At 40.5% G+C, this 25,630-nt stretch overlaps 1 protein-coding gene across 1 annotated transcript in view; it reads right to left on the bottom strand.

Moving 5' to 3' along the window:
- Window positions 1-1,000: 1,000 nt before the first annotated feature.
- The window catches only part of Ephx4 (epoxide hydrolase 4), a gene marked incomplete at its 5' end in the record, with an annotated part of 32,603 nt that continues 7,973 nt past the window's right edge, over window positions 1,001-25,630 (bottom strand). The window contains 6 exons of the mRNA XM_013018274.1: window positions 1,001-1,232; window positions 2,216-2,364; window positions 6,562-6,665; window positions 9,941-10,069; window positions 14,217-14,374; window positions 23,886-23,971. Coding sequence (XP_012873728.1) covers window positions 1,001-1,232; window positions 2,216-2,364; window positions 6,562-6,665; window positions 9,941-10,069; window positions 14,217-14,374; window positions 23,886-23,971 — 858 coding nt within the window. The remainder of the gene's footprint in view (window positions 1,233-2,215; window positions 2,365-6,561; window positions 6,666-9,940; window positions 10,070-14,216; window positions 14,375-23,885; window positions 23,972-25,630) is intronic.

Here is a 25,630-nt window from a genome sequence, read left to right as displayed (position 1 = left end):
AAAAGAAATTTGGGACCCTTTTCCTAAATCACAGTTATTAATCTGGAGAATTAAGACCAGTTATTTAGTAAATATCTGTCCTTGCTTTGCAATGCTGAACAAATCTATGTGTGCGCACACACACACACACACACACATATACACATATGTGTGTATGTGTACATTTATATATAAGAGAATCTTCACATTTCTTGCCTTCATAAAACAGTTTATCTTCTCATAGTATGTAGAGTCCATTTTAGAGATGTATATTCAGCAAGTTATGTTTACTTTCAAACTAATACATATTTTGTAAATCCAACAGATTTGATAATATAATTTAATGGGTAAAAAAAACAGTAAAAAAGAACCTTTTAACAATAAAACTAAGTTTGTTTCATTGCAGATTTGCCTATTATAATATGCAACAGCTAAGCTTTAACATACATTTATGAAAGGCACAACATGTTTACAGGGCAAAGAAAGCAAGAAACCAAAAGGGAGCTACTTTCCCTGATTTCCTTTGTGTACAAGTTGTAGCAGTTTTAAGGCAGACCTTGTTCTGTGCAAAATACAGCAAATTGAAAATAATTATATTACATATTCACACATTCTCAGATATTCTGATACCATTCTTCAGGATATTTATTTATCATAAAGCATATTAAAACTTTTTTTCCTAATAAAATGTAAAGAAGTCCATGAAAATTTAAAAACGATATTTCACGCTGGGCATTGGTGGCTCAGTCCTGTAGTCCTAACTACTCAAAAGGCTGAGATTTGAGGGTCATGGTTTGAAGCCAGCCCAGGCAGAAAAACCCAAAAGACTCTTACCTCCAATTAACCAGCACAACGCTGAAAGTGGAGGTGTGGCTCAAGTGGTAGAGCACCAGCCTTGAGTGAAAAAAGCCAAGTAAGAGTGCAAGGCCCTGAGTTCAAACCTCAATACTGGCACAAGAAAAACAAACAGCAACAACAAAATTTCAATACAGTCCTCTTCCCCCCAGAAGATAAAGAAAAGTCACTCTTTTTTTTTCGTTTCTTCTTTTAGAAATGTCCATATCAATTTGTTTACAATGTCAGGTTGGTCTTGCTGAAGCCAGTGACTAGCTTCTGTCAAAATGGTCAGTCTGAAATAGTTCTTCACATAAATCTTGGTGACCTCAGCCATCTCTACCTCCATAAATGCATCTTTCTCTCCCCATAATAGTAGTGTTGGAGTGTTCACCATGTGATGCTTGAGAGGCAGGCAGCTAGAAAAATAAAATACACAAGCTTGGGATTCATTATAAAAATGAATTTTCCATCAGGCCATGCATTCACAAAAGGGGTGATAACTTTTACTTTGTTTGCTTAATATAAAATGTGCATATACATATAGTATATAAACATACATGAACATTTTGTGGGTTGAGGGTGATGAGGGAAAACTAAAGTCTACAAAGGAGGTGCTAATGAAAAAATACTTGAAAAAAACTGCATTAGGCAATCAATCTGCACAACTAAAGAAGTTTAAAGGTGTGTATATGTGTTTGTGTGTAGGGGGAAGGTGGTTCTGGGGCTCAAACTCAGGGACTGTCCCTATGCTTTTATGCCCAAGGTTATCACTCTACTTCCTGAGCCATACCTCCAGTATTTTTGTTGGTTAATTGGAGATAAGATTCTAGCAGTCTTGTTTGCCTAACTTGGCTTTGAACCATGAACCTCAGATCTTAGCCTCCTGGGTGGCTAGGATTATAGGCATCAGCCACAGAAGGCTGGCCTGTTTGTTTATTAATGGGGAGAAATTCCCACACTTGGAGTCAGAGAAATCTTCAGTCTTAATTGCATTGTGACAGAAGAGGAAAAGCAGGCAGTTTTGTTTTTCTTCTAGACACAGTAGTGTTTTACAAATTTCTGAAAATACAAAGTTCTCTCCAACATTATTGTTAATTTCTGTATTGTGTTCAAAGAATATTAATCCATAGGATAATAATTCTTTGGTATTGGCTAAGAGTTACTTTGTAGTCCACTATGTAATCAGTCTTTAGAAATAATTTATGTGCTGAAAATTGTGTGCATTTTCTTTTAAAAGTTTTTTATAATTAACTTTATGTGTGTCAGTACTGGGGCTTGAACTCAGGGCCTGGATGCCGTTCCTTAGCTTTTGTGCTCAAAGCTGGCACTTTACCACTTGAACCATGCTCTGCTTCCCAAATAGAAATATTTTACTTGACCAAAATGAAGTTATACTGACCTGAAAATACTTCGATAATGATTAATTGGACCACTTAGTGCTCCAGGCTGAGAAAAGACATAAACATAAGCTTCAAGATCTTCTGTTGTTAATCGACAGCCTCGGTGTCCAATGCCTGTGCTTTGACTGGTAAACAGATGTTTCAAAGCCTAATATAAGTGAACAGAGAATAAAGAAAGCCTCTCAGTTGTAAAATAAACTCAATCACTGACTCTAAAAGCGGGGGGGGGGTGTTTGTCGTACAGTGAATGGTGGGTTTCCCAGCCAGCGGGGTGAGAAACCTCATTGTTCATGATGCATCCTATGCATTTCTTCAAATGCCTTTGAAAATGCCACCTTATGACAAAGCATCCTGTCTTCTTAGTGTCTATTCGTATACTACAAGGTCCAGCACAAGTGCTACCAAAAAAAAAAAAAAAAACTTCCTTCATATCCCAACTATGATTTACCAGCATTCCCAGAGTAACCAATGCCTTCCACAGCCTAAATATAAACAACAAATAGGTAAAGAAACAGCTCTTATTCTTATAATGTACACTGATATTTTCAAGTCAATTCTGTTATGCTTAGTTCTTTATAAATTCTAATTGCAAGCTACGACATTGATTTCATACCCCGCCCCACCCCCCAACTTTGAACAGCACTGTTCTATGCATCACTTCTGTACGTGTAAATAAACAGCAGAATAACTAGGACCTAGGTTTACAATAGAAATCCCTCACTCCAAAACCACACTTGCAAAAATGTGACATGACATCGCATAGGTGATTAATTGTAATAGAAATGACTTGAAGAGCCAGGCACTGGTGAATCACACCTTTATTCCTTTCTACTGAGGTGGCTGAGATTTAGAGGACCACAGTTGAAGCCAGACTGTGCTGGCCTGTGGTCCATCAGGCTTCATCTGTAATTAACCAGCAAAAAGCTAGGCAGGAGGCATGGCTCAAATAGTAGAGCATCAAGCTAGCAAGCAAGCTGAATGAGAGGTGGAGGCCCTGAGTTCAAGTCCTGGTACTGGTACACACACACACACACACAATGACTAGAAGCACATACCAATCAGTGGGGGATGGGTCAAATAAAATGAAATATAGCAGTACATGCAACAGCAATGTTCTGAGATCCTACTACCCTGAGAATAAAGATGCTTTTCTGGAGTGATCTCCAAGACATATGGTTAAGTAGAAAAAGAAAACCAAGCTGGGCTGTAGTCGCACACATCTGTCATCCCAACAACACAGGAGGTTGAGTTTAGGAGGATCATGATGTATGGTCAGCCCAGCCACAGAGAGAAACTGGATGCAGTGGCACATACCCATGATCCCAACAAGAAGAAGAAGCCTACAGTCAGTGCAACATGTTCCAGGTGTGGGCCCAGGTGGGAAGCAAGCCCCCACCCTAAAAATAACTCATGAATAACAGAGCTGGAGGGGAGTGAAAGTGTCAGGTACCAAGTGACATTTATACAAATTCCTCTGAAAGAAGCACTGTCACTGATTTAAGGGACTATATAACAGGAAATGGTAGCCAATTTATAGGGATTCCACTTCTCTAATCTGGAAAAATCTGAGCACCAATAAGAATAATGACCCGGGTGCCAGTGGCTCATGCCTGTAAGCCTACCTACTCAGGAGGCTGAAATATGAGGATCTTGGCTCAAAGCCACCCCTGGCAGGAAAGTCTATGAGACTCATCTCCAATTAACCACCAAAAAGCCGGAAGTGGCTCTGTGGCTCAAGTGGTAGAGTGCTTGCCTTGAGCTGAAGAGCTCAGGGACAGCACCCAGGCCCAGAGTTCAAGGACCCATGACCGACCAAAAAAAAAAAAATTGTAATTGATTGGCATATATCAAAAATACACTCTTTATGCTGAAAACTAGTTAGTAAAAGGGGGGAAAACATTTATCTAATTTATTAACCAACTAAAACATATGGGAAAATATTGTTCTTTTTAAAAGAAAAAAATGAAGCTGAGCACAATGACAAATACCTGAAATCCTAGCTACTCATGAGGCAGAAATAGGCAACCCCGGGCCAAGTTAGCATGAGGTTCTATCTGGAAAACAAACTAAAAATGCAGAAGGAGTTTGGGTATGGTTCAAGTGATAAGTGAGGGGCCTTGAGTGAATCCCCAGTAGTGAAAAATAATATAAAAATAGAACTAGGAAATCACCATTTTTCACATTGCTATAAAATAGTAGGCCTAAGCTATCATGATTCCTGTATAGTAACATCCATTTGTTGAAAAGTTGTCAGGGATGTTTGTTTGGACAGGGGGATGACCCAGGAGCCCATACTTCAGTGCTGGTGATGTCTTCGGTATCAAGAAATGTTCCTAGATAAGCAGCATAAATGAAGTAGGAAAATGAAGGTTAGAAGAACAGGTGAAACTCCACCTTGAGGCACCTAATCCCATCCAAAGTGTGGGGCCCTCCCTTAGGACAAATAATCGAAAGAAAAAAGGAAACTTTAATAAAGTTTAAAAGCCTAACAGCTCAGGGTGGTGGCCTGTGCTTATATATTGTCTGCTACACTGGGAGGCTGTGACAGAAGGATTAGAGACCAGAAGTTCAAGGCCAATCTGGGAATAAAGTTCTGTCTGTAAATATACAGATAGACAAGTACATGAAATTAAACTTAAAAAGGCTGTAATAACAATGTACAATGTATGGGCCTTGTTTTGTTTTTGATTAAAATAAAATGTAACAAGACAAAAGCATTAAGGGAATCTGAATAGGTGCTAAATGACAGTAAGGAATTGCCATTGGTTTTGTGAGGTTTTTAAAGTGTCACTGGGATCAGGTGAAAAAAAAATCCCTTCTTTACAAAAAATTTTTGAAATGTAAGGTTTTGTCTTAAACTGGTTTCTTTTCAAGGTAGAATTAAGACATACCTCAGACTGTTCAAGAAATAGCCGAGATAGAGAACCAACCCAGATGCCCCTCAGTGGATGAATGTATCAAGAAAATGTGTATAGACACAATGGAATTCTTCTCATCCAATAGAAAGAATGATACTTTACCAGAAATGGAAAGAGTTGGAAAAAATTACATTAAGCAAAGTAAGCCAGATCCAAAGAAACATAAGTTGCACAGATTCCCTTATTTGTGGTAATACGATTTAAAAAAATACACTAGGATATGATAAACAGGTCTTTCACACAGTGAGGTGAAAGAAGTAGATCACAAAGGCTCTACAGCTATGTGCATATGATCATATAAATAGTATTTTATGAGATAAACTCTAAGAAAAGGAAACGAGATTTTTTTTAGTTGCTGTTTTTGTTTTCATTTCCTTTTTTCTTGTTTGTCTAAGGAGGGTAAGGAGTGGAACAGAAAAGGTGGAAGAAAGGGTGAACAAATACAACAGATACTCATTAGACACTATGTGGAAAATGAAGTGTACATCTTGTTTGTGGGGATGGTAGGGAAAAACGGGGAGAGCGAGTGATGGGGAAGAAGTATGTACTCATTACCTGACTCATGTAACTGTAACCCCCCTGTATATAACCTCTACAATAACAATAAAACATATATAAAAAGGAACAGAAGAGAGTGTGGGTATATTTTGAGATTACTTATATACTGTTCATCTTATTTCAAAATCACCTTATAATAATACATTTCACCTCATTCAAACTAGCCAATCATGAGCAGATTGTGAACCTGAGGCTTAACCAATTTGAGCAGAGGAGCAGGGCTTGCTACATTAGCGATAAATACCGAAGCCAACTGCCTACACTGTGGGCTTGCTTACCAGATTTCTGCATAGAAAGAAATTTCTCCTTGCTGGGGAAAAAAAAATCCTTTCTTGACTGAGTGTGGCTCAGAGAGATGCTTAGCATATGTGAGGTGCTGGCTTCATTTCTCCGAAACCAAAATAAATGATTAAAATTTAAAAAGCACTCATCTGTCAGAGAGATATACCCAGAATTATTTCTAGTAAAATGATGTTTTTTTTTCCCAATGAGCTTGATTGTTTCAATATCTAACACCATTGTGTTGTGACAAGAATTCAAAAAGCATCCAGGATACTTACACACCAAAAGCTACCTAGTACTGCATTTAAAAGGGTTTTATTTGTTCCGTAGGGCTTCTCACCTGGTATTCTCGACCCTCATCTCTCTATGAGACCCTTCTTTACCAAAAGCTCAGCCTGCAGGAGTACAGGCTCTCACAGGCTCTGTTCATTACATGAACAGAGACGGTAAAACAATACAAAAAAACAAGCATGTCCTTAAACCTATTTATTAAATTTTAACTTTTTGATTCCATGTTTTCATCCTAAAAAATGGGCTTTAATTGAAAATTAAAGCATGATTAATAATATGTTAGTTGTTTGACTTACCTGGAAATCATTTATTGAGAACATAAATTCTGGAAGCCGGGGTATTTGGAAGAAGTAGTAAAAGCTGGATTTGAACAGCTGGACAGGGTGTCGTAAAATGTATTCTGAAATTAAAATTCCAGATTAGACTTCATTCAAAAGGTATGTTACTTTCATATTGAAAGACCTCTAAGGACACTCACCCAGATCCTAAAAGAGGATCCACAAGTAAGATTCTTTATATTTTTCTTTAGAATAATCTCTATGTTCTTTTCCTTTTAACTTTGTAATGATATTCATCGTTGGAATTTTGGGTTTTTTGGAGTTTGTTTTTGTTTCTTCTTGCCAGTCCTAGGGCTTGAAGTTAAGGCCAGGGCTCTATTCCTGAGGGTTTTTTGTTTGTTTGTTTTTGCTAAAGGTTAGCACTCTACCACTTGAGCCACAATGCTACTTTCAGCTGTTTAGTGGTTAATTGGAGGTAAGAGTCTCAGGTCTTTCATACCCGTGGTTGGCTTTGAACTGTGATCTTCAGATCTCAGCCTTCTGAATAGCTAGGGTTATAGGTGTGAGCCACTGGTGTGCAACTCACAGTTTAGAGTTTTTAGACATAATTTTTAGGTGAGTTGAGCACTGTTTTCATAGACTTTTGTGAAGTGGTCATTGAATAACTCCTATATTAAGAGATTTAACTATAGGAAAAAATGCAGGCATGCTACTGGAAACATCTTATTGATCTGATGCAATTAAGAATGTAGTTCCAGAATATTCTTGCTGAAATCATCAGTTTGTTTACCTACACATTACTGCTACCAAAAAAACCCACTCCAGCTGCAGGGAGCCAGGGCAAACGCCATTACAAGATGGCGCCCACTTCCTTGCAGCTTTGAGGTAAACAACTCCATATTAGGCAGTGCTTGGCGGGACTGTGGGTCCCCGGCTTTGTGCATGTGCGAGCCATTTAGAGCCCTTAGCCAATCCCGTGGCACCTGGTGACGGTGAAAGGCAGACGACCAATGATAGAACGACCCGTGTTCCTATTCCCTATATAAGCGGCCACATTTTCGTGTACGGGGTCTCTCGCTCAAGCTCTCCTATCAACTCAAAAGCTCTCCAATAAAGTGTGATCTGAGAAGACTCCTGGTGTGGTGGTCGTTCTTCCTCGCTGGCCGAGAAGGCGTTCACTGCATCCAGCACATATGGCTTTGGTGCCTAGTTCAGTGGAGAAAAGTGAATCTCATCTCAGGGCGCTTGCACACTAAGCAGCTATTTTACTGGGCCTCGAGAGTCTGCACAGGCGAAGCTGTGCCTCAGGTGAACTTGAGATACACCTGCAGTGTGCACTTTATGTAGTCGCTGAAGCCCCTGTCTTCCCCAGGCACTAATTTTGAAGAAGAAATAGAAATATGTTTCTCTGAATTTTTGTTTCCTAAAAGGGTGTTGTAGATCTCAGCAGTGCTTAAACCTGACTCCAATGTATATCCTGCAAAATTGCGAAGAGAGAGAGAAGGGGTGGGAAGGGGAGGGATGGGTAACAATGCTAAAAAGGGGGAGAGAGGTGCATCAAGCTGCACTGTATTTGTAAACTGCTCTGCTGAACAACTCCTTTGTGCAACTACCTGAAAATAATATAACTGTAACAAAGACAAAAGGAGACAAAACCTAACGAGGGTAAACAGGACATTATCGTTATTATGACAGTGCCAACTCATTGTTCACAGGTCATTGCTCACTATTAAGATTCTGAGTTCCCTTTAAGGCAGAGGTTCTCTAAGTAGAGTTCCTTTGAAGGGACACAGATGTTCAGAGCCATTTCAGAATGAAGACATTATTTGTCTTGTTCACTGGGTTGAAAATGGCAATGATGGTCCACAACCAATGGCTGGCTGTCCTCAAATCAAGGCAGTACAGGGAACGATGCGGCTAGCCCTGCTGTCCTAAATGAACTAGCTCATCAATGAGATGCCAGGGTCACTTACTCATGTGTAAAGGCAAAGAGGAGTCATTTTCCTTCATTCCCAACCTTTGAGCATTCATCTTTTAACACTCCATGTATGTGATGAAATATACAGTACACATCAAGCAGTATGGTTGCAGACCCAAATACAATATAGTCTTAAGGACTTTGAGACTCCTGAAAATGTTTGGTTTAATAAGTAAATTAGTTGCACATATTTTTAAAAGTTTTGGGCAATAAGTGTTAAATTGGGGGAGGGGGACCTGTATATGCCAGGAAGGTGCTCTACCACTTGAGTCATACCTCCAGCTTCTTTGTGCTTTGGTCATTTTTGAAGGCTTGGCCTGGACTGCAGTCCTCTTATTTGTGATTTTTTTTTGTGTTTCTGGGAATGACAAGCACGTGCCACTATAGTGCCATTGTGCCTCTCTTGTAGCTGAGCCAACAGGCATGTTCTACCATGTCTATCCATTAAGTCAGATGGTGTATCTCAAAAACTTTATGCCATGCTGGCCTCCAACTGTAATCCCCTGATCTCTGCCTCCCAAGTAGCTAGGATTACAGGCTTGCTTGAGTCACAACACCGGAAAACGAATTGATGACCACAGTGGCTCAAGCCTGTAATACTAGCTAATTTGAGGGTAGAGATGAGAGGACTATGGTTTGAGGCCAGCCTGGACAAAAAAAGGTCTGTGAGACTATGTTTCAAGCAATAGCAGGGAGCAGTGGCTCATGTGTGTAATCCCCAGCTGCATGGGGAAAGATCACAGCCTAAGCCAGAAAGCAAGACTTTATCTTGAAAGTAAATAAAGCAAAAAGAGTCTAACTTAAGTGGTTGCACATCTGCCTAGCAAGCCCAAGGTTGCCAAACCAAGGTATTTGACATTGCCACATGCTACTATGATTTATTTATTTTGACTGTACCAAGATTTGTCCAGTGTTGAACCAACCTGAGCCATATTCTAGGCCCTGCCTCTTTCCTGGTATTCTGGAGAGCAAGGCTCATGGACTTTTTTTTTCCCATGCTAGTCTTCAATAGTGATCCTCTAGATCATAGCCTCTTGAGTAGCCAGGATTATAGGGGTGAACTGCGGGTACCCAGCTTAGTCAGTTAACTTTTTGGGTGGGGGTCCGGTCGTGGGGCCTGAACTCTGGGCCTGGGCGCTGTCCCTCAGCTCTTCTGCTCAAGGCTAGCACTCTACCACTTGAGCCATAGCACCACTTCCAGCTTTTTTTACTTTCTGCTTATGTGGTGCTGAGGAATCGAACCCAGGGCCTCATGCATGTAAGGCAAGCACTCTACCACTGAGCTACCTTCCTAGCCCAGTCAGTTAACTTTTGAAAAGAGGATCTTAACCAAATTTTTGCTATTTTTAATCCAAAACGTTAGTGACAATAGTGAGTTGTCCCATCAGCAGACACGTTTTAATGAAAATTCAGACCCACCTGTGAAGACATTCGGATGAGGGAAGTTAATAGCAATCAGTTTCATCACCATTTCTGGATAACAGATGGCGATTAGCCAAGCAATCATACCCCCCCAGTCATGGCCAATCAGAACACATTTGCTATATCCTGTAAGGAAGGGGAAAAATGTTCATGTAACTGAAAAGAGATAAGTAGGTGCATCACTTTCTCACATAAAATCGTTTTCTTCTAGAACCTTCTTCCCCACCTTTCTGCCCTATTTACTCTATAAATGATATACTTTTAGAAATATATTGAGAGATGAGCACCAGTGGCTAATGCCTATAATCCTAGTTACTCAGGAGGCTGAGATCGAAGGACTAGAGTTTGAAGCCAGCCCAGGCAGGAAAGTCTGTGAGACTTTTATTTCCAACTAACCATCCAAACAGTCAGAAGTAGTGGTATGGATCAAGTAGTACTAGCCTTGAACTAAAAATGGTCAGGGATAGTCACCAGGCCCTGCTTTCAAGCTTGAGCACTGACATATACAATAAAAATCAAAATGGAAATAAAAATGTTAAGTTTAGTGGTTCCAAAACTTGTCTGTACGTCTAAGTCAGCTAGATAGCTGACTTAGCACTTTCCTTGCATGCATGAGGCCCTGGGTTCAATTCCTCAGCACCACATAAGCAAAAAGCAAAAAGGTGGAAGTGGCGCTGTGGTTCAAGTGGTAGAGCGCTAGCCTTGAGCTGAAGAGCTGAGGGACAGCGCCCAGGCCCAGAGTTCAGGCCCCACAACCAGACCCCCCCCCAAAAAAAAAATAATTATGATCATGTTAGCTAGAGACACCAGCATCTGAGTTAGAGCAAAGTCAAGGACAACTCCCTACTACCATCTTTTCTGTTTAATTATATAAGGTAACCCTTTTACATAGGAGTTAGACACAGAAAATGGAAGAGCAGGAGATCATACCATGTGCCATGCCCCTTATTCCAGATCTCACCAGCTATAAATCTAGTCAGTGATGGGGAGGCAAGATTTTAATCAGATATGAGATAGGGATTAAAGCAGCACTCTACTGAATTTAAAATTAGAAAATCAAGCTATGGCATCTGCTTGTAATGTCATCAAGGACTAGAAAAAGGGGATTAGATATCTCATGGTTAAAAGCATTAGTTGGAAAAAAAGTTTTAATATTTCCTCTGAACTGAGATGTCTCAAACTAGTTATATGTGTCCTAACATCGTTAACCTCTTTTTTTTTTTTGGTGGTCTGGGCCTAGGCACTGTCTCTGTGCTCTTCAGCTCAAGGCGAGTGCTCTACCACTTGAACCACAGCACCACTTCCGGCTTTCTAGTGGTTTATTGGAGATTAGAGTTTCATGGACTTTCCTGCCCAGGCTGGCTTTGAACCATGATCCTCAAATCTCAGCCTCTAGAGTAGCTAAGATTACAGATGTGAGCCACCAGCACCCAGCTAGATAGCTTTTTATAAAATTGAGATGCCCAGGTTCCATGTTGTACTTAGAGATTCAGAATTTCTTTGCCAGGAAGTCTACCAATTTGTTTAATCTTAAATTGCCATCTAAGCACTTCCAGAATTTGGAAACCATGGTAAAGACCAAGTGTAGTTAAGTTAGGTCATAAATAAAATTATGTGGAATCACTTTTGAATACTGAGAAATCACTAGGTATAGCAAGTTATAAATGTCTCAATTAGATTTTTTTTTTTGCCAGTCCTGGGGCCTGAACTCAGGGCCTGGGCACTGTCCCTGAGCTTCTTTTGCACAAGCTGGCACTCTACCACTTGAGCCACAGTGCCACTTCTGTTTTTTCTGTGTATGTGGTACTGAGAAATGGAACCCAGGGCTTCATACATGCTAGGCAAGCACTCTACCACTATGCCATATTCCCAACCCTTAGATTCATTTTATAAATCTTTATTTCCAAGAAGTAACTATTTTCTCCCAAATTGTATAAATCTAATGTCATAAATGCAGTCATTCATTGGGAAATATGAAATCAAAATTAAACTAGCAGAAAGTCTTAGTTACAGCCTCAGTTCATACAGTCACTGATACAGAAAGACATTTCCATTGATGCTGGATTATATAATGTTGGTCCCATAAAATCAAAATGGTGCTGAAGAATTCCTATCAGCAAGTAACATAGCTGTCCTAAAAAATACCGTGCAGTCCATTCCTGGGTGTTTGTGGTGATGCTGATGTAAACAAAACTTATTGCTCAGTTGACTGAAAGTATGACATCATTGTATGCAGTACAGAATAATAAATGACTTAGTAACTAGTTTATATGCTTAGTGTATTATCCTGTTATTATTATTTTAGAGAGTGGCTCTAATTAAAACCATTTGCTGTAAGCCAGGCTGCTGAGGGAATGCCTGCAGTAACCTCATGCTGCTGTGTTCACGAAGTCTCTAGTATGGCATCAATAGGCCATACTGAGTAAATGGCTTATACTATCTAGGTTGATGTATGTATACATTGATATTTGCACAAGGACCAAACTGCTGACCGAGGTATTTCCCAGAATGAATCCTATTATTAAGGAACATTATCATAACTATGTAAGATTCATTTCATGTAATCATCATGATAATTTACATGAGGATTAAAATATGGATTACTAGAGATTTATACAAGATTTTCCTTGTGTAGATGGAATTTGTCATTTATTTCTGTAATAGTTACAATTACATTATTTCTTTTCAGAATTTCTTACCATCAACACACACACATACACCCCAAAATCTTTTGAGATGGTAAATTAGGCCTGGTCAGATAGAATTATCACAAAATCTGAATGAAGCCAACTGTATAAAAGTAGCATCTGAGTGATCAGACTCATTAACAACACTGCAGGTTGACACCTTAGATCCCATTCATTTTTGCTTCTCTCAAATTTTGGCTATGGGCATTAGATTATTATAGAAATATATATGTTCTTGTTAGATCAATATGGAAAAGGTCTTTGATTTCATGGTGTTTCTCACTATATTGTTTCCTTAACATACTGATGTTAGCAGGAGGACATTAGTCAAAGGGAGTGTAGAAGATTAGATTATTTTAGACCAGACATGTTGGTACACACCTGTAATCCCAGCACTTGTGAGAAACAGGCTGTAAATTATGAGTTCAAGGATATTCTGGTAGAAGTATGCTTTATTGCATCTTTGGTGTGAGACTTGGCCAGGTGCTCTGCTACTATCTCTTGATGGCTATGAACATGCACGAACACGGGAATATATGACCATGGGTGTGTGACACTGACCTTGGGGAATATCTGACACAATAATTATAGCTGATCAATACTACAGAGACAATGCAGGGACTCTTTATGACATGTTAAAATGAATACGTCAAGGGAACAATGAATATTCAACAATTAGTTCTGAAAATAATAAACAGAGCCAGGCTCCAGTGGCTCAAACCTGTAATCCTAGCTACTCAGGAGGCTGAGATCTGAGGATTGCAGTTCAAAGCCAGCCCAGGCAGGAAAAGCCATGAAACTCTTATCCCCAATAAGCTACCAGAAAACCAGAAGTGGCGCTGTGGCTCAAGTGGTAGAGCACTCGCCTTGAACTGAAGAATTGAAGAACAGGGCCTAGGCTCAGAGTTCAAGCCCATGACTGACCAAAAAAAAAAAAAAACAAACACAAAAAAACAGAAGACATTAGGCGTATTCCACCCCCTCCCCAGACTGGAGCCTTCTCTTCTTAATTCTCTAAAGAAAGAGAAAGACTGGTGTGTGTGTGTGTGTGTGTGTGTGCCTGCCTGTGCCTGTAGTGGGGCTTGAACTCAAGATGTGTGTGTGTGTGTGTGTGTGTGTGTGTGTGTGTATGTGCCTGCCTGTGCCTGTAGTGGGGCTTGAACTCAAGATCTTGCATTCTTGCTCAACATTTTTGCTCATAGTTGGTGCTTTATTACTTGAGCCCTGCCTCTAGTGCCAGCTTTTTGCTGGTTAATAAAGAGTCTTGAATATTGTCTGCCTGGGGCTAGCTTTGAACCTTGATCCTCATATCTTAGCATCCTGAGTTGCTAGGATTTATAGGCGTGAGCTACTGGTGTTTGGTTAGAAAGGTCTATTTAAAAAAATTAAAATTTGAAAGTCACCCTTAGCTAGGCCCTCAAGATGGTGTTCATGTAACTTTTCTATATAAATAGCTAAAACTAAGCTGACAGATTCCTGATGGCACCCAGCAGCGATGGAAAACGCATCCTTCCAAGCAGAGAAGGCAATTCTCAACTTGCCAAATGTTCCTTAAAAAGAATTAATACATAAAAAAACTAACCTACCCAAGGAATCTAAAATATCCTTTATATCTGTAATTAGGCAGTCCAGTTTATAATTCTCTCGATGAATGGGAGCATCTGTTTCTCCATAGCCTCTCAAATCCAATGCGACAACTCTATATTCACTTTTAAATTCTCTCAATTGGTGACGCCAAGAATACCTGCAGTGAAAAAAAGAAACAACAAAAACACCAACTAACACAGACAAACAGTAGCCAGGGTATGGTGGCACATGCCTATAATCCTAGCTAGTTATGCAAGAGAAGTCACTTGAATCCAGGACTTCACACCCTACCTTGTCAGAATAGAAACATCCCTGTCTCAAATTCAAACATCAAAACTATACAGTTGCCGAGTTACACCTGTAATCCTAGCTACTGGGGAGGCTGATATCTGAGGATCATGGTTCAAAGCCAGCCCAGGCAGAAAAGTCCGTGAGACGCTTATCTCCAATAAACCACCAGAAAACCGGAAGTGGTGCTGTGGCTTAAGTGGTAGAGTGCTTGCCTTAAGCTGAAGAATGCAGGGACAGTGCCCAGGCTTAGAGTTCAAGCCCCATGACCAACCAAAATAAAACAAAAAACAAAAAAACCCCAAACAGTCACTTTAAGTGGAAAATTGTAAAAATTCCTTATTTTGCAAAAAGGTTAGATATTTGTATGCTACAACAGGAAAAAAAATAGAAAGAAGTGCTGATAATCTTTACTAAAGTGATTTTACCTTCTAACAGCTCCAATGAAATATTTACAGAAGCTATAAAATAACAGACAATGCTTGGTATTATATATAATATACAAAAGGGTTTCAGTTCAACAAGTCAGAATGTGAGTACAGTACATCTTGATCGATGTCATCCTTTCATATATATATATATATATATACACACACACACACACACATATATATATATATATATATATATATTTGAGTTGGTCTGGTGTCATATTAGGCCTTGGAATTCTTTTTATTTTATTTTAATTTTATTGTCAACATGATGTACAGAAGGATGACAGTTACATAAGTAAGGTAGTGAGTACATTTCTTGTCTAACTTGTTACTTCCTCCCTTATACATATATTTAATAAATAAATTTTGTAAGCTTCTCTTAAAAGATACTTACAACATGGGAATTTGTACTAAGAGCAGTTACAGATTCTGCAGCCTAAATTTCTAGACAGAATAAATGGATGATAAAAGTCTTACAGCAATGAGAGGAGAGGGCAGATGAGTGTCCGAGAGTTTTATCAAAATGTCTAAGTGCTTATCTGGCCCAGGGCTTTGGTTAGAGTAATGTAAACAAAACAGAACATTTGCTACAAAATTATTTGTCTCTAAATTGGCATATTTATTAGATTTTAAGTATTTATTTATTTTATTTTTTGGGGGGTCTGGTCATGGGGCCTGAACTCTGGGCCTGGGTGCTGTCCCTCAGCTCTTCAGCTCAAGGCTAGCACTCTACCATTTGAGCCACAGCGCTACTTCCTGCTTTTTTCTTTTTGTTTATGTGGTGCTGATGAATCGAACCCAGAGCCTCATGCATGCAAGGCAAGCGCTCTACCACTGAGCCACCTTCCCAGCCCCAGATTTTAAATATTTATATATATATATATATATATATATATATATATCTTTTCTTTCTTTTCTTTCTTTCTTTCCTTTCTTTCTTTTCTTTCTTGCTTTCTTTTCTTTCTTGCTTTCTTTTCTTTCTTTCCTTTCTTTCTTTCTTTCTTTTTTGCCAGTCCTGGGGCTTGAACTTAGGGCTGAGGTGCTGTCCCTCAGCTCTTCAGCTCAAGTCTAGCGCTCTACCATTTGAGCTACAGCGCCACTTCTGGCTTTTTTTGTTTATGTGGTGCTGAGAAATCAAACCCAGGGCCTCAGAAATGCAAGGCAAGCACTCTACCACTGAGCCATCTTCCCAGCCCTATATATATATATTTTCTGAAACTGATTTTTACTTATTTTTCCCACTATCAAGTAGGGCTTGGTGTTTTTAGTAATTATAAGAGTTTATTCATAAATAGAAAAAGTCTGAGGATGAAAATGAAGGCTGTCACTGGAAGAATCCAATAGAACAGCCATTTAAGATAAGCCTCTGTTTGCAATGTAAGTTCTTCTGTGAGTCAATCATAAGCCGTAAGTACAAGCAATGGTCATATTCAAAACATTGAGCAATCAAAATGGCCCTGCAGTGACCAGCTATAATGGCCATAATGTTATAGCAAGCACTGAAGGCCTCTGCTGAGACAGACATGCCTCCATACTTCATCAGAGAAGCACGGAACCAACTGAAAACACAGAAACTCAAGAGATCATCTCCAAATAAGTTAAATTATTTTAGATAACTGGAAAGGATACAGCCTTTTCAAAGTGACTCACTGTGTTATAGAACTCAAAATCTGCATCTTACAAAAGCATGCTCATGCACATCTGTTCAGGAAAACACATGTGAAATTACCTGACATAACCTAAATAGGAGATTCTTGTCTGGAACTTTCTGAAGTGCACCAGACAAACACAAGGATATAAGATTCTGGAGCCATACATAGTGAGGAGACCACCAGAGGAAGTGACGTCAGTCAGTAAGATCAATACAGGTCTATTGACAGATATACACTCACACATATAATTGGAATTGTGAAAAGTTACAGCATCTCCAATCTACTACTAGGATATGTTAGAAGTAGAGCTATGGCTCAAATGGTAAAGTGCCAGCCTTGAGCAAGAAAGCTAAAGGACAGCACCAAGTCTCTGAGTTCAAGCTGTAGGACCAGCACAAAAACAAAAACAAAAGCACCTATGACTGTTAACATTGAGTGGAACTGAGCAACATCATAAATAATTGTAAGAAATGAAGCAACTGCAAATTTTATTCAATTATAGAAGAATACTTCACAAATTTCCCCTTCCTGAAATTTATAACTAATAATATATTGTGATTCATACTTTATCTCTAACTGAAGTCACTCTGGTGTTAGATGGGTGAGCATGTCATTCATATGACAGAAACAGTCCCTTGATACAGGAATGAAACATGCTACAGAAGCACTAATCCTGAAAATATCATAAATAAACAACACCACTGTCATGAGCTTTTTTTCTGGATAGTAACCTTAGGAAAATTGCAGAGGCATTTGGAAGAAATTAACCTCTTTCTCAGTTACTACTCGTGTGTGTGTGTGTGTGTGTGTGTGTGTGTGTGTGTGTGTGTCCTGGATTTGAACTTAGGAAAATTGCAGAGGCATTTGGAAGAAATTAACCTCTTTCTCAGTTACTACTCGTGTGTGTGTGTGTGTGTGTGTGTGTGTGTCCTGGAGTTTGAACTTAGAACCTGGTACTGTCCCTGAGCTGCTTTTGCTCAAGACTAGTGCTCTACCACTTGAGATAAGCTCCACTTCCGGCCTTCCTCCTATCTTCCCTCCCTCCCATCCTCCCTCTCCCTCCCTTCCTCCCTCCCTCCCTTCCTTCCTCCCTTCCTTCCTTCTCTTTTGGTAGTTCATTGGAGATAAGAGTCTCATGGACTTTCCTGCAGGGGCTGTTTGAACTGCGATCCTCAGATCTCAGCCTCCTGAGTATCTAGGATTACAGGCATGAGCCACTGGTTCTGGGCTTTAGTTACTACTCTTAACGTAGGGAGGCTCCAGGTTTTACAAGGGCAGCCATTTTCAGATGCAAGTGTCCTCTGTAGCTCCATCACAAAGAAGGGTCTCTGCTCTTGGCCTCTTTCCGTGGCCTCTGTGTTCAGCTGTCTGCACCAAGAGCCTTGTACTTGCTTCAGCACTGAGTGATGACACATGCATTCCTTACAGCTGGGGATGGAGAAGGCTCACAGAAATTGCTTGGGTCAGCTCAAAATATTTTTAAAAGAGATGCAAATTGAGGTGAAGAGAAAAAAAGAAGAGAGCTCAAGAAAAAAAAATCATCCTCAGACAAACAGCCTCATTTGGAGCTAATTTAGCTCAAGTTCTCACAGATGTGTATCTTCTTTCCTATTTCCTTTGAGTTCTAAGAAAGACCCAGGATTTGTTCCTGTGTACCATGAATGCATTAAATATCACCACTTGTCACAGCTATTCTTAGGCAGTGATGATGCATGCAGCGAATACATTACACTCATATGGCATGCCTCTCTTTCTAAAGCACTTTCACACACTGCACCAATGGTCATTTTGTTTCACTCTATCAAATATTTCTGACCCACCAGGTAGGCAAACGAGCTTATAATCTATGTGAATTTAGGCAAAACTTAATTGGTAGAGGAATAACATTTATACTTTTGGTAGAAATTGAAATTGGTCTGAAATTCCATACATAAAGTTTTTCAAAATGAAAAGAAGACAGAGAAAGGGAAAGAGAGAAAGAATGTATGGAAAGGAAGGAAGGAAGAAAAAGAAAGGAAGAGAAAGAAATAGAAGGAAAGAAAAAGAGAAAGAGAGAAAGAAGGAAAAGAAGGAAGGAAGAAGGAAGGAAGGAAGGAAGGAAGGAAGGAAGGAAGGAAGGAGGGAAGAAAGGAGGGAAGGAAGGAGGGAAGGAAGGAGGGAAGGAAGGAAGAGATTTGTCCTAAAACTTACATCCCAGGTTTTGGATGACTCTTTCCAGATCACCTGAGTGGAATGGACTAGACCCACTGAAGACAGTAACAGATGTATTCTTGTGAGAAGGAAGGACAATGTAGAAATCTTGGTTTAGGGTATGACATACTCAAAAAGAGGTATTTTGCTACCAGTAATTTGCATGAACTTGCTTAAGACTCTCTCTCTGAGCAACCAGGTTGCTTTCAGATTGGTGGTCAATATAGCTCATTATATTGTGTGGTTTCTTTGAGCAACTGAGTTCTTTGGGTGTGTTGATGTTTCACATTATAGCAAGGCTCTTGCCGGAATGAGAAAGGCTGGATTTGATAAATATAGGGGACTTGTTCCTATTGATAATGTGCGTATACTTCCTAATATATGAGTGTATTTCCTAACATACAGGGTGAAAAGAGCCTTTGTATTCTCACAAGGATGAGATCCCTTTGGACACATTCAGGACTGGACTACTAGAGCAAATGAGGCAAATGTCCTAGGGCCAGTGCCGGGCCCTTCCTAGTTTGTTTTGGCCACTGAAGATTCTAGGACATGTACAAGAATCATCAGGCATTTCATGGTGGGTGCCGATGGCCCATGCCTAGCTACTCAGGAGGCTGAGTTCTGAGGATTGCAGTTTGAAGCCAGCCCAGGCAGGAAAGTCTGTGAGACTTTTCAATTAATCACAGAAAAGGCTGGAAGTGGAGCTGTGGTTCAAGTGGCAGAGCACTAGCCCTGAGCAAAAGGATCTTAGGGACAGCACCCAGACTCAAAGTTCAAGCCCCAGGACCAGAAAAATAAAAGAATTATCAGGCATTGCAGTTTTGCAAAAAGACTCTGATAATGAGGAAATAATGGAGCAATAGTATGAACGACATATAAAAAGCTGTCATCCCAACATAAAACACACAGCACCCACCTCCCCATATCAAATACATATTAGTGTCTTTTTCTGTGACTCTGAGACAATTGCCAAATGGTTGAAGTTCTTATAGAGTCATTTGTATGTTTATGTAGATTGTTCCACACATAATAAAATCAGCGTTTCAGAAGGAAAAGAAGCATGGGTATTTATTGAAGCAATGAAGCCTCACTATCCCCACCATTCCAAATAAAACTCATCTTATTTAAATAATCACCTAAATAAGCAAATACCTAAATATTTAGAAATTATTAGAGTGGCGATTTAAAATGTTCAAGTAAGGCATTCCTTTATTGTTGCTGGGCTTCCTAACACCTTCTTGAATCTCTGTAGACAATGTGAAATTGGAAGGGTTAAACAAAACAAAACAAAAAAATCCATGTTTGTGATCAGGCCTTGGACTGAGGCCAAGTAACAGAGATCAGCAATAAGTTTCAAAGAACAAAGGGACTCTTACTTTCTGGCATGGTCAACTTCAGAAGGGCAGCTCTGATGCTCCACTGAGATTACATGGAAATACCTTGTGAGGATACCTGGCCATGGCTCCAGCCAATCTGCCTGTTGTTATCATCGTCTCTAGAACTGGGGACTCACGGGGTCGGCCACATTTCTGGGGTATTCATTAGGGACCATGTGACAAGTCTTTCCTATGTTTTGACTTTGGAATTAACTACCATGTGGCTAAGCCAGGCTCCACTGCCCAGGTGACTCGGGGCAGATGGGATGACCGCTTCGGAGGAGCGCTTTATGGTGAGCCAGTCGTGTTATGTATGCCCTGAGGTGAGGCTGCACACATTTGCTCGAGAGGCAGGAGGCAGTTTTTTCTACACCACCTAATTAGGTTGTCTCCAGATGGAAGAACAGATGAAAATGGCTTATGTTTATTCATACAGCTAAATCCGGAGAGGGGATCTTCATGAAGGGAAAGTCTTCTCAGGAAGAGGCACCCACAGGCTTCCTGCTCTAGAAAAACAATGAGGAGGATGGATCCTTGGTAGCCTTCATTCCCTTTTTAAAACGTTTTTATCTTTTGTGCCTGTACTGAGGCTTGAACTCAGGGCCCGAGTGCTGTCCCCAGCATTTTTGTGCTTAAGGCTAGCACTCTACCACTTGAGCCACAGCTCCACTTCTGGCTTTTGGGGGTTATCTGGGCATAAGAGTCTCAAAGATGCTCCTGCCCAGGCTGGCTTTGAACCATGACCCTCAGATCTCAGCTTCCTGTGTAGCTATGATGACCGGCTGAAGAGCTGAAGGACAGTGGCCAGACCCAGAGTGCAAGCTCCACAACGGACAAAAAAAATCAATTGTCTCACGGACTTTTCTGCCTGGGCTGGCTTTGAACCGTGATCCTCAGATTTCAGCCTCCTGAGTAGCTAGGATTACAGGCATGAGCCACGGGCACCTGTCTCCACTCCTTTTTATAAGGACTAATACTTCTAAGCACACCAACATTTCTAGTACATTTGTACATTGAGTCCCTTTCATGAATAAAACACTAACAATTCCAGAGCCAAATGCATGGCTCTAACTTTTGGGATAATCCTCACCAAAAATTCAAGGTATCTGAGTTACCATTCACTGGCAGAAAGTTCCTTCTATTGTCTGGCCTCAGTCCCTCCTTCTCTCCCCTGAGCCCCTTTTCCCTTGGAGAAGAAGAATATCCATGGGAACAAAAATGTGAAGTCAGAAAACAGAACAACATTTTTGATAAAAGGCAAAACCTCTTGGTAAAGAAAAACCCCAGGCTAAGGCTGACCAGCTGAGGTTGACTGCTGGTCAGACTTAGCCCCTTTCCACCCTTGCTAAAAAGCAAAAAAACATCTCTCCCTCCCTCAAGCTTCCCAGGCCTGGCAGCTCTGCAGTTTACCACAAACTTTGCTGAAGCCACTGATAACCTTGAGGCTTCTCACCATCTGTACTGAGTTGCTGTATTCGTCAGGAGCTTACAATAAAAACCATTTCTGTAAAATAGACTACCCCCACCCTAAGGTTGTATTTTGACTTCTGTAATCCAAGGATATGTTTTGACATTTTGTAATCAAGTATCAATAGCGTCAATTGGATTGAGAGTATCGATCATGCTGACCAAGTCAAGATTATGTTTTGCCTATGTTCTTGTGACTCGAGGCTGTTTTGCTTCTGTAACCTTGCTTGCTTGCTTTGATAAACGTCACCTACATGAAACCCCTTCCTATACAAAAAATCCCCCATGAAAAGCAAATGGGGTTGTTCTCTGAATTTACCCTTTGTTCATACGAGCTCTAGTCTTGTGCACAGGAAATAGTTTATATTAGCTTCCTTCCTTCCTTCCTTGCTTTTTTTAGACCAGGATTTGAACCAGGGAGATGTTTTCACTCATTGGTAGGTGCTCTGCCATGCCTCCCACCCCATGTCTTCTTTTTTATGTTCTCCAACCCACCCTAAGCCTCATCAAAACCTTCTTGCTAACAAAGACTTTGGTTTGTTTGGTGTTAGCCAGAGCACTCCCTTCCCATAAAGCACGCTCCTTTCCTAGGCAACACTAGGCCCATGTAGCAAAGGCAGTAGATGATCAGTCTCCAACCCCCCTTTACCTTGGGATGAAACTCCTCTGGGGCAGCTACCACCATATAAGGCAACAAGAGCCCCTTAGAGTGACCTTCAGCTCTAGGTAGCTGCAGGACCCCTTATCTACTACCTGGGCAGCAGCCATCAATCCTAGTCCGCCATGATGAAGCCCGGTCTCCACCTCCTAGACCCTTCTAGCCCCTCCTAGCCTTAGCAGATTATATAGGTCACCTCAGACAATAGCTGGCACCTCTTCTCACTTCTCTCTTGTGAGAAGGGGTCTTGCTGGTCTCTTTACCGGCAAAAAAACCTTTTCTTTATTCTTTCTACTTGGATGTCAGTATGGTTTTCTGGCAAAGTCTAATAATATACTCTAACATTTAGAATCTGCTTGCCCAATACAGTGTTGTACTTTGCCCATAATAGTTAACCTAGAGAAAATGTTGGGAAACTATTTCAGAAATCTGAGGCATTAAAAACCTATATTTTATAATACTAAAAAAAAATTTAGGATGCTAGTATGTAGGTTTCTTTTTTTTTCTTTTTCTTTTTGTTGGTCATGGGGCTTGAACTCTAGGCCTGAGCACTGTCCCTTAGCTCTTTAGCTCACTGCTAGAGCTTTACCACTTGAACCATAGTGCCACTTCCGGTTTTCTAGTGGTTTATTGGAGATAAGAGTCTCATAGAGTTTCCTGCCTGGGTTGGCTTTGAACTGAGATCCTCAGATCTCAGCCTCCTGAGTAGCTTGGATTACAGACATGAGCCACCGGTGCCTGGCTAGTATGTAGGTTTCTTTTCTTTTCTTTTTTTTTTTGGTTGTGGGGCTTGAACTCTGGGCTTGGATGCTGTCCTTGCACTCTTCAGCTCAAGACAAGCACTCTACCGCTTGAGCACTACCTCCGGTTTTCTGGTGGTTTATTGGAGATAAGAGTCTCTTGGACTTTCCTGCCTGGGCTGGCTTTGAACCGCGATCCTCAGATCTCAGCCTCTTGAGTAACTAGGATTACAGGTGTGAGCCACCAGTGCCAGGTGTATGTATGTTTCTTTAAGAAAAAAACCATTGTTGTGATTCAGGAACATGCAGGAATGTTCATAGACATGGCAAAAGTGATTACAAGGAAATGATTTTTCTGTTTAAAGCCACCAAATGATTATTCTGTTTAAAGCCATTTGAAAAATGAGGAGGGGGAAGAAGAAGTTATATGGACATTAATAGAGGGAATGAACTCTTGTCTGGAGCATATCTATGGAGTTATATCAGTGAAAGCTCCCTTCCACTATTACTGTGTGCAAATAAGATGGTTTTCTGAAAGAAAAAAAAATTCGTGGTAAGGGCTATGGTCTGAATGTTTTCTCCCTCCAAAACTCAAGCTGAATGCCATTGTGATTGTATTAAAAAATGGAACCCCTAAGAGGCCACGAGGGATCTAAGAGGACAAGGTCTCATCCTGCATCCCTGTCCTTCCACCTTCTGCCAGGGGATGACACAATGAGAACTTACTACCGGCTACAAGCACCTTCATCTTGGACTTTGTAGTCTCCAGAAGTGTGAGAGAATCTACACCATCAATGGCACGCTGTGATCACTGCACAGAATAGAATTTTGATGCAAAAGAAAAAGCCAATGGGCAAATTTACCAGAATTCTGGAAAGCCATGAAGCAGCAGCATAAGTGGTTTGCCTCTTTCTCCAGCAGCAACGTAGTGAAATCTTAACCCTGAATCCTAAAAACAGAACACATGGAATGTCAGTGATGTTTGATGCTGGCTATCAAACTATGATATTTAGTGTTTCCATTTCCCTTCATTTACGGCCAGGTGCCTATGGCTTACATCTCTAACTACTCAGGAAGCTAGCCCAGGCAGAAGGCCTGTGAGACTCTTATTTCCAATTAACCACCCAAAAAAACAGAAGCAGAGGTGTGGATCAAGTGTTAAGAGTATCAGCCTTGAGCAGAAAAAACTAGGTGACAGCGCCTAGAACCTAAGTTCAAGTCCCAGTCCCAGCACAAAAACCAATACCAAACAAAACCCTTATTTGCATTAATCTTGACATCAAAATAAAGTAACTATTACTCATTTTCAAGACATCAGTTTTTTTAAATGATGATTTATTCCTTAAAATGAATGGAATGATTGACTTTTGTTGACATTTCCTTTCTAGTCCCTTCCCTTCTTGTTCTCCAAAGTCAGTTTAAATATTTTGAGCTTCTGAGGCAATGTCACCTTTTTGTAGCTCTCCTCCTACTGATGTGTCACGTTTTGTCTCTCTCAACTTCCGTAGGCCACGTAAATAAATCTGATGCGATTTATATTCCTGCCAACCTCACCCCCTAGCCATGTACTTTTCTCAGCTTGCCCATCAAAAGCTGTGCCATCCATTACATAATTCACACCTCCTTCTCTTATTTTTAGGTGTCTCCTTCCCACATTATTATTTGGGGTGTTGCATTGTACTGTTTCCTTGGCTGCCTGCACCTCACATCAAACTGCATCCTGAGTGTTCAAGACTTCCCTCTGCAAGGTAGAAATAAGATAGCCAAAGGAAAATAAAATAGAGGGGGGTGGGTAGGGGAGGCAGAGGCCAAATACTAAACAAATGGAAGATAGCAAAGTAGAGAAGCTAGTAAGAAAGAAAAGCAAACATTCTAAAAGAAAGCAAGCTAGGGAAAACTAGGAAGCAAAAGCTGAACACAGACACTAGCTTTTGCATGAGATTACCCAAGTAACTAACTCAAATGTGCAAGAGTCTTAAAGATCATCTAGGGTAGAAGGGGGTGGGAACAACGCAGTCAAAAATTCAGGAGGCAAAAAATATCTTGGAAAATATCTTGGGTTGGAGGTATGGCTCAGATGGCAGAACACCAGCCTACAAAAAGAAGGAGGAGGAGGAGGAAGAGGAGGAGAAGGAGGAGGAGGAGGAGGAAGAGGAGGAGGAGGAAAGAAAAACTGACTATCCTACAAAATTAAAAGAAGTGAAAGAAAGGGTGGGTTGGGCGGGATGGATGAAAATGTTGGTGACATTGTCCAAGATGCATTGCATTCATAAACTGCTTTGCTGAATGGAAACCACCACTTTTAGATGATATATAAGTCTGGCACCAGTGGCTCATGTCCATAATCCTAGCCAATCAGGAGGCTGAGATCTGAGGATAATGGTTCAAAGCCAGCCTGGGCAGTTATGTCCTGGAGACTCACCTCCAATTAATCACAGAAAAAGCTGGAAGTGGAGCTGTGGCTTCAGTAGTAAAGCACTAGACTTGAACAAAAGAAGCTCAGGGACAGTGCCTAGGCCCTGAGTTCAAGCCCAGAACCAACACACACACACACACACACACACACACACACACACACACACACACACTTATATATAATATCCATATA

This window comes from Dipodomys ordii, unplaced genomic scaffold (assembly GCF_000151885.1).
Source record: "Dipodomys ordii isolate 6190 unplaced genomic scaffold, Dord_2.0 Scaffold39, whole genome shotgun sequence".
Classification (NCBI taxonomy): Eukaryota; Metazoa; Chordata; class Mammalia; order Rodentia; family Heteromyidae; genus Dipodomys; species Dipodomys ordii.
The sequence above is the reverse complement of the archived record's forward strand: the minus strand, read 5'-3'. Positions and strand labels throughout refer to the sequence as shown.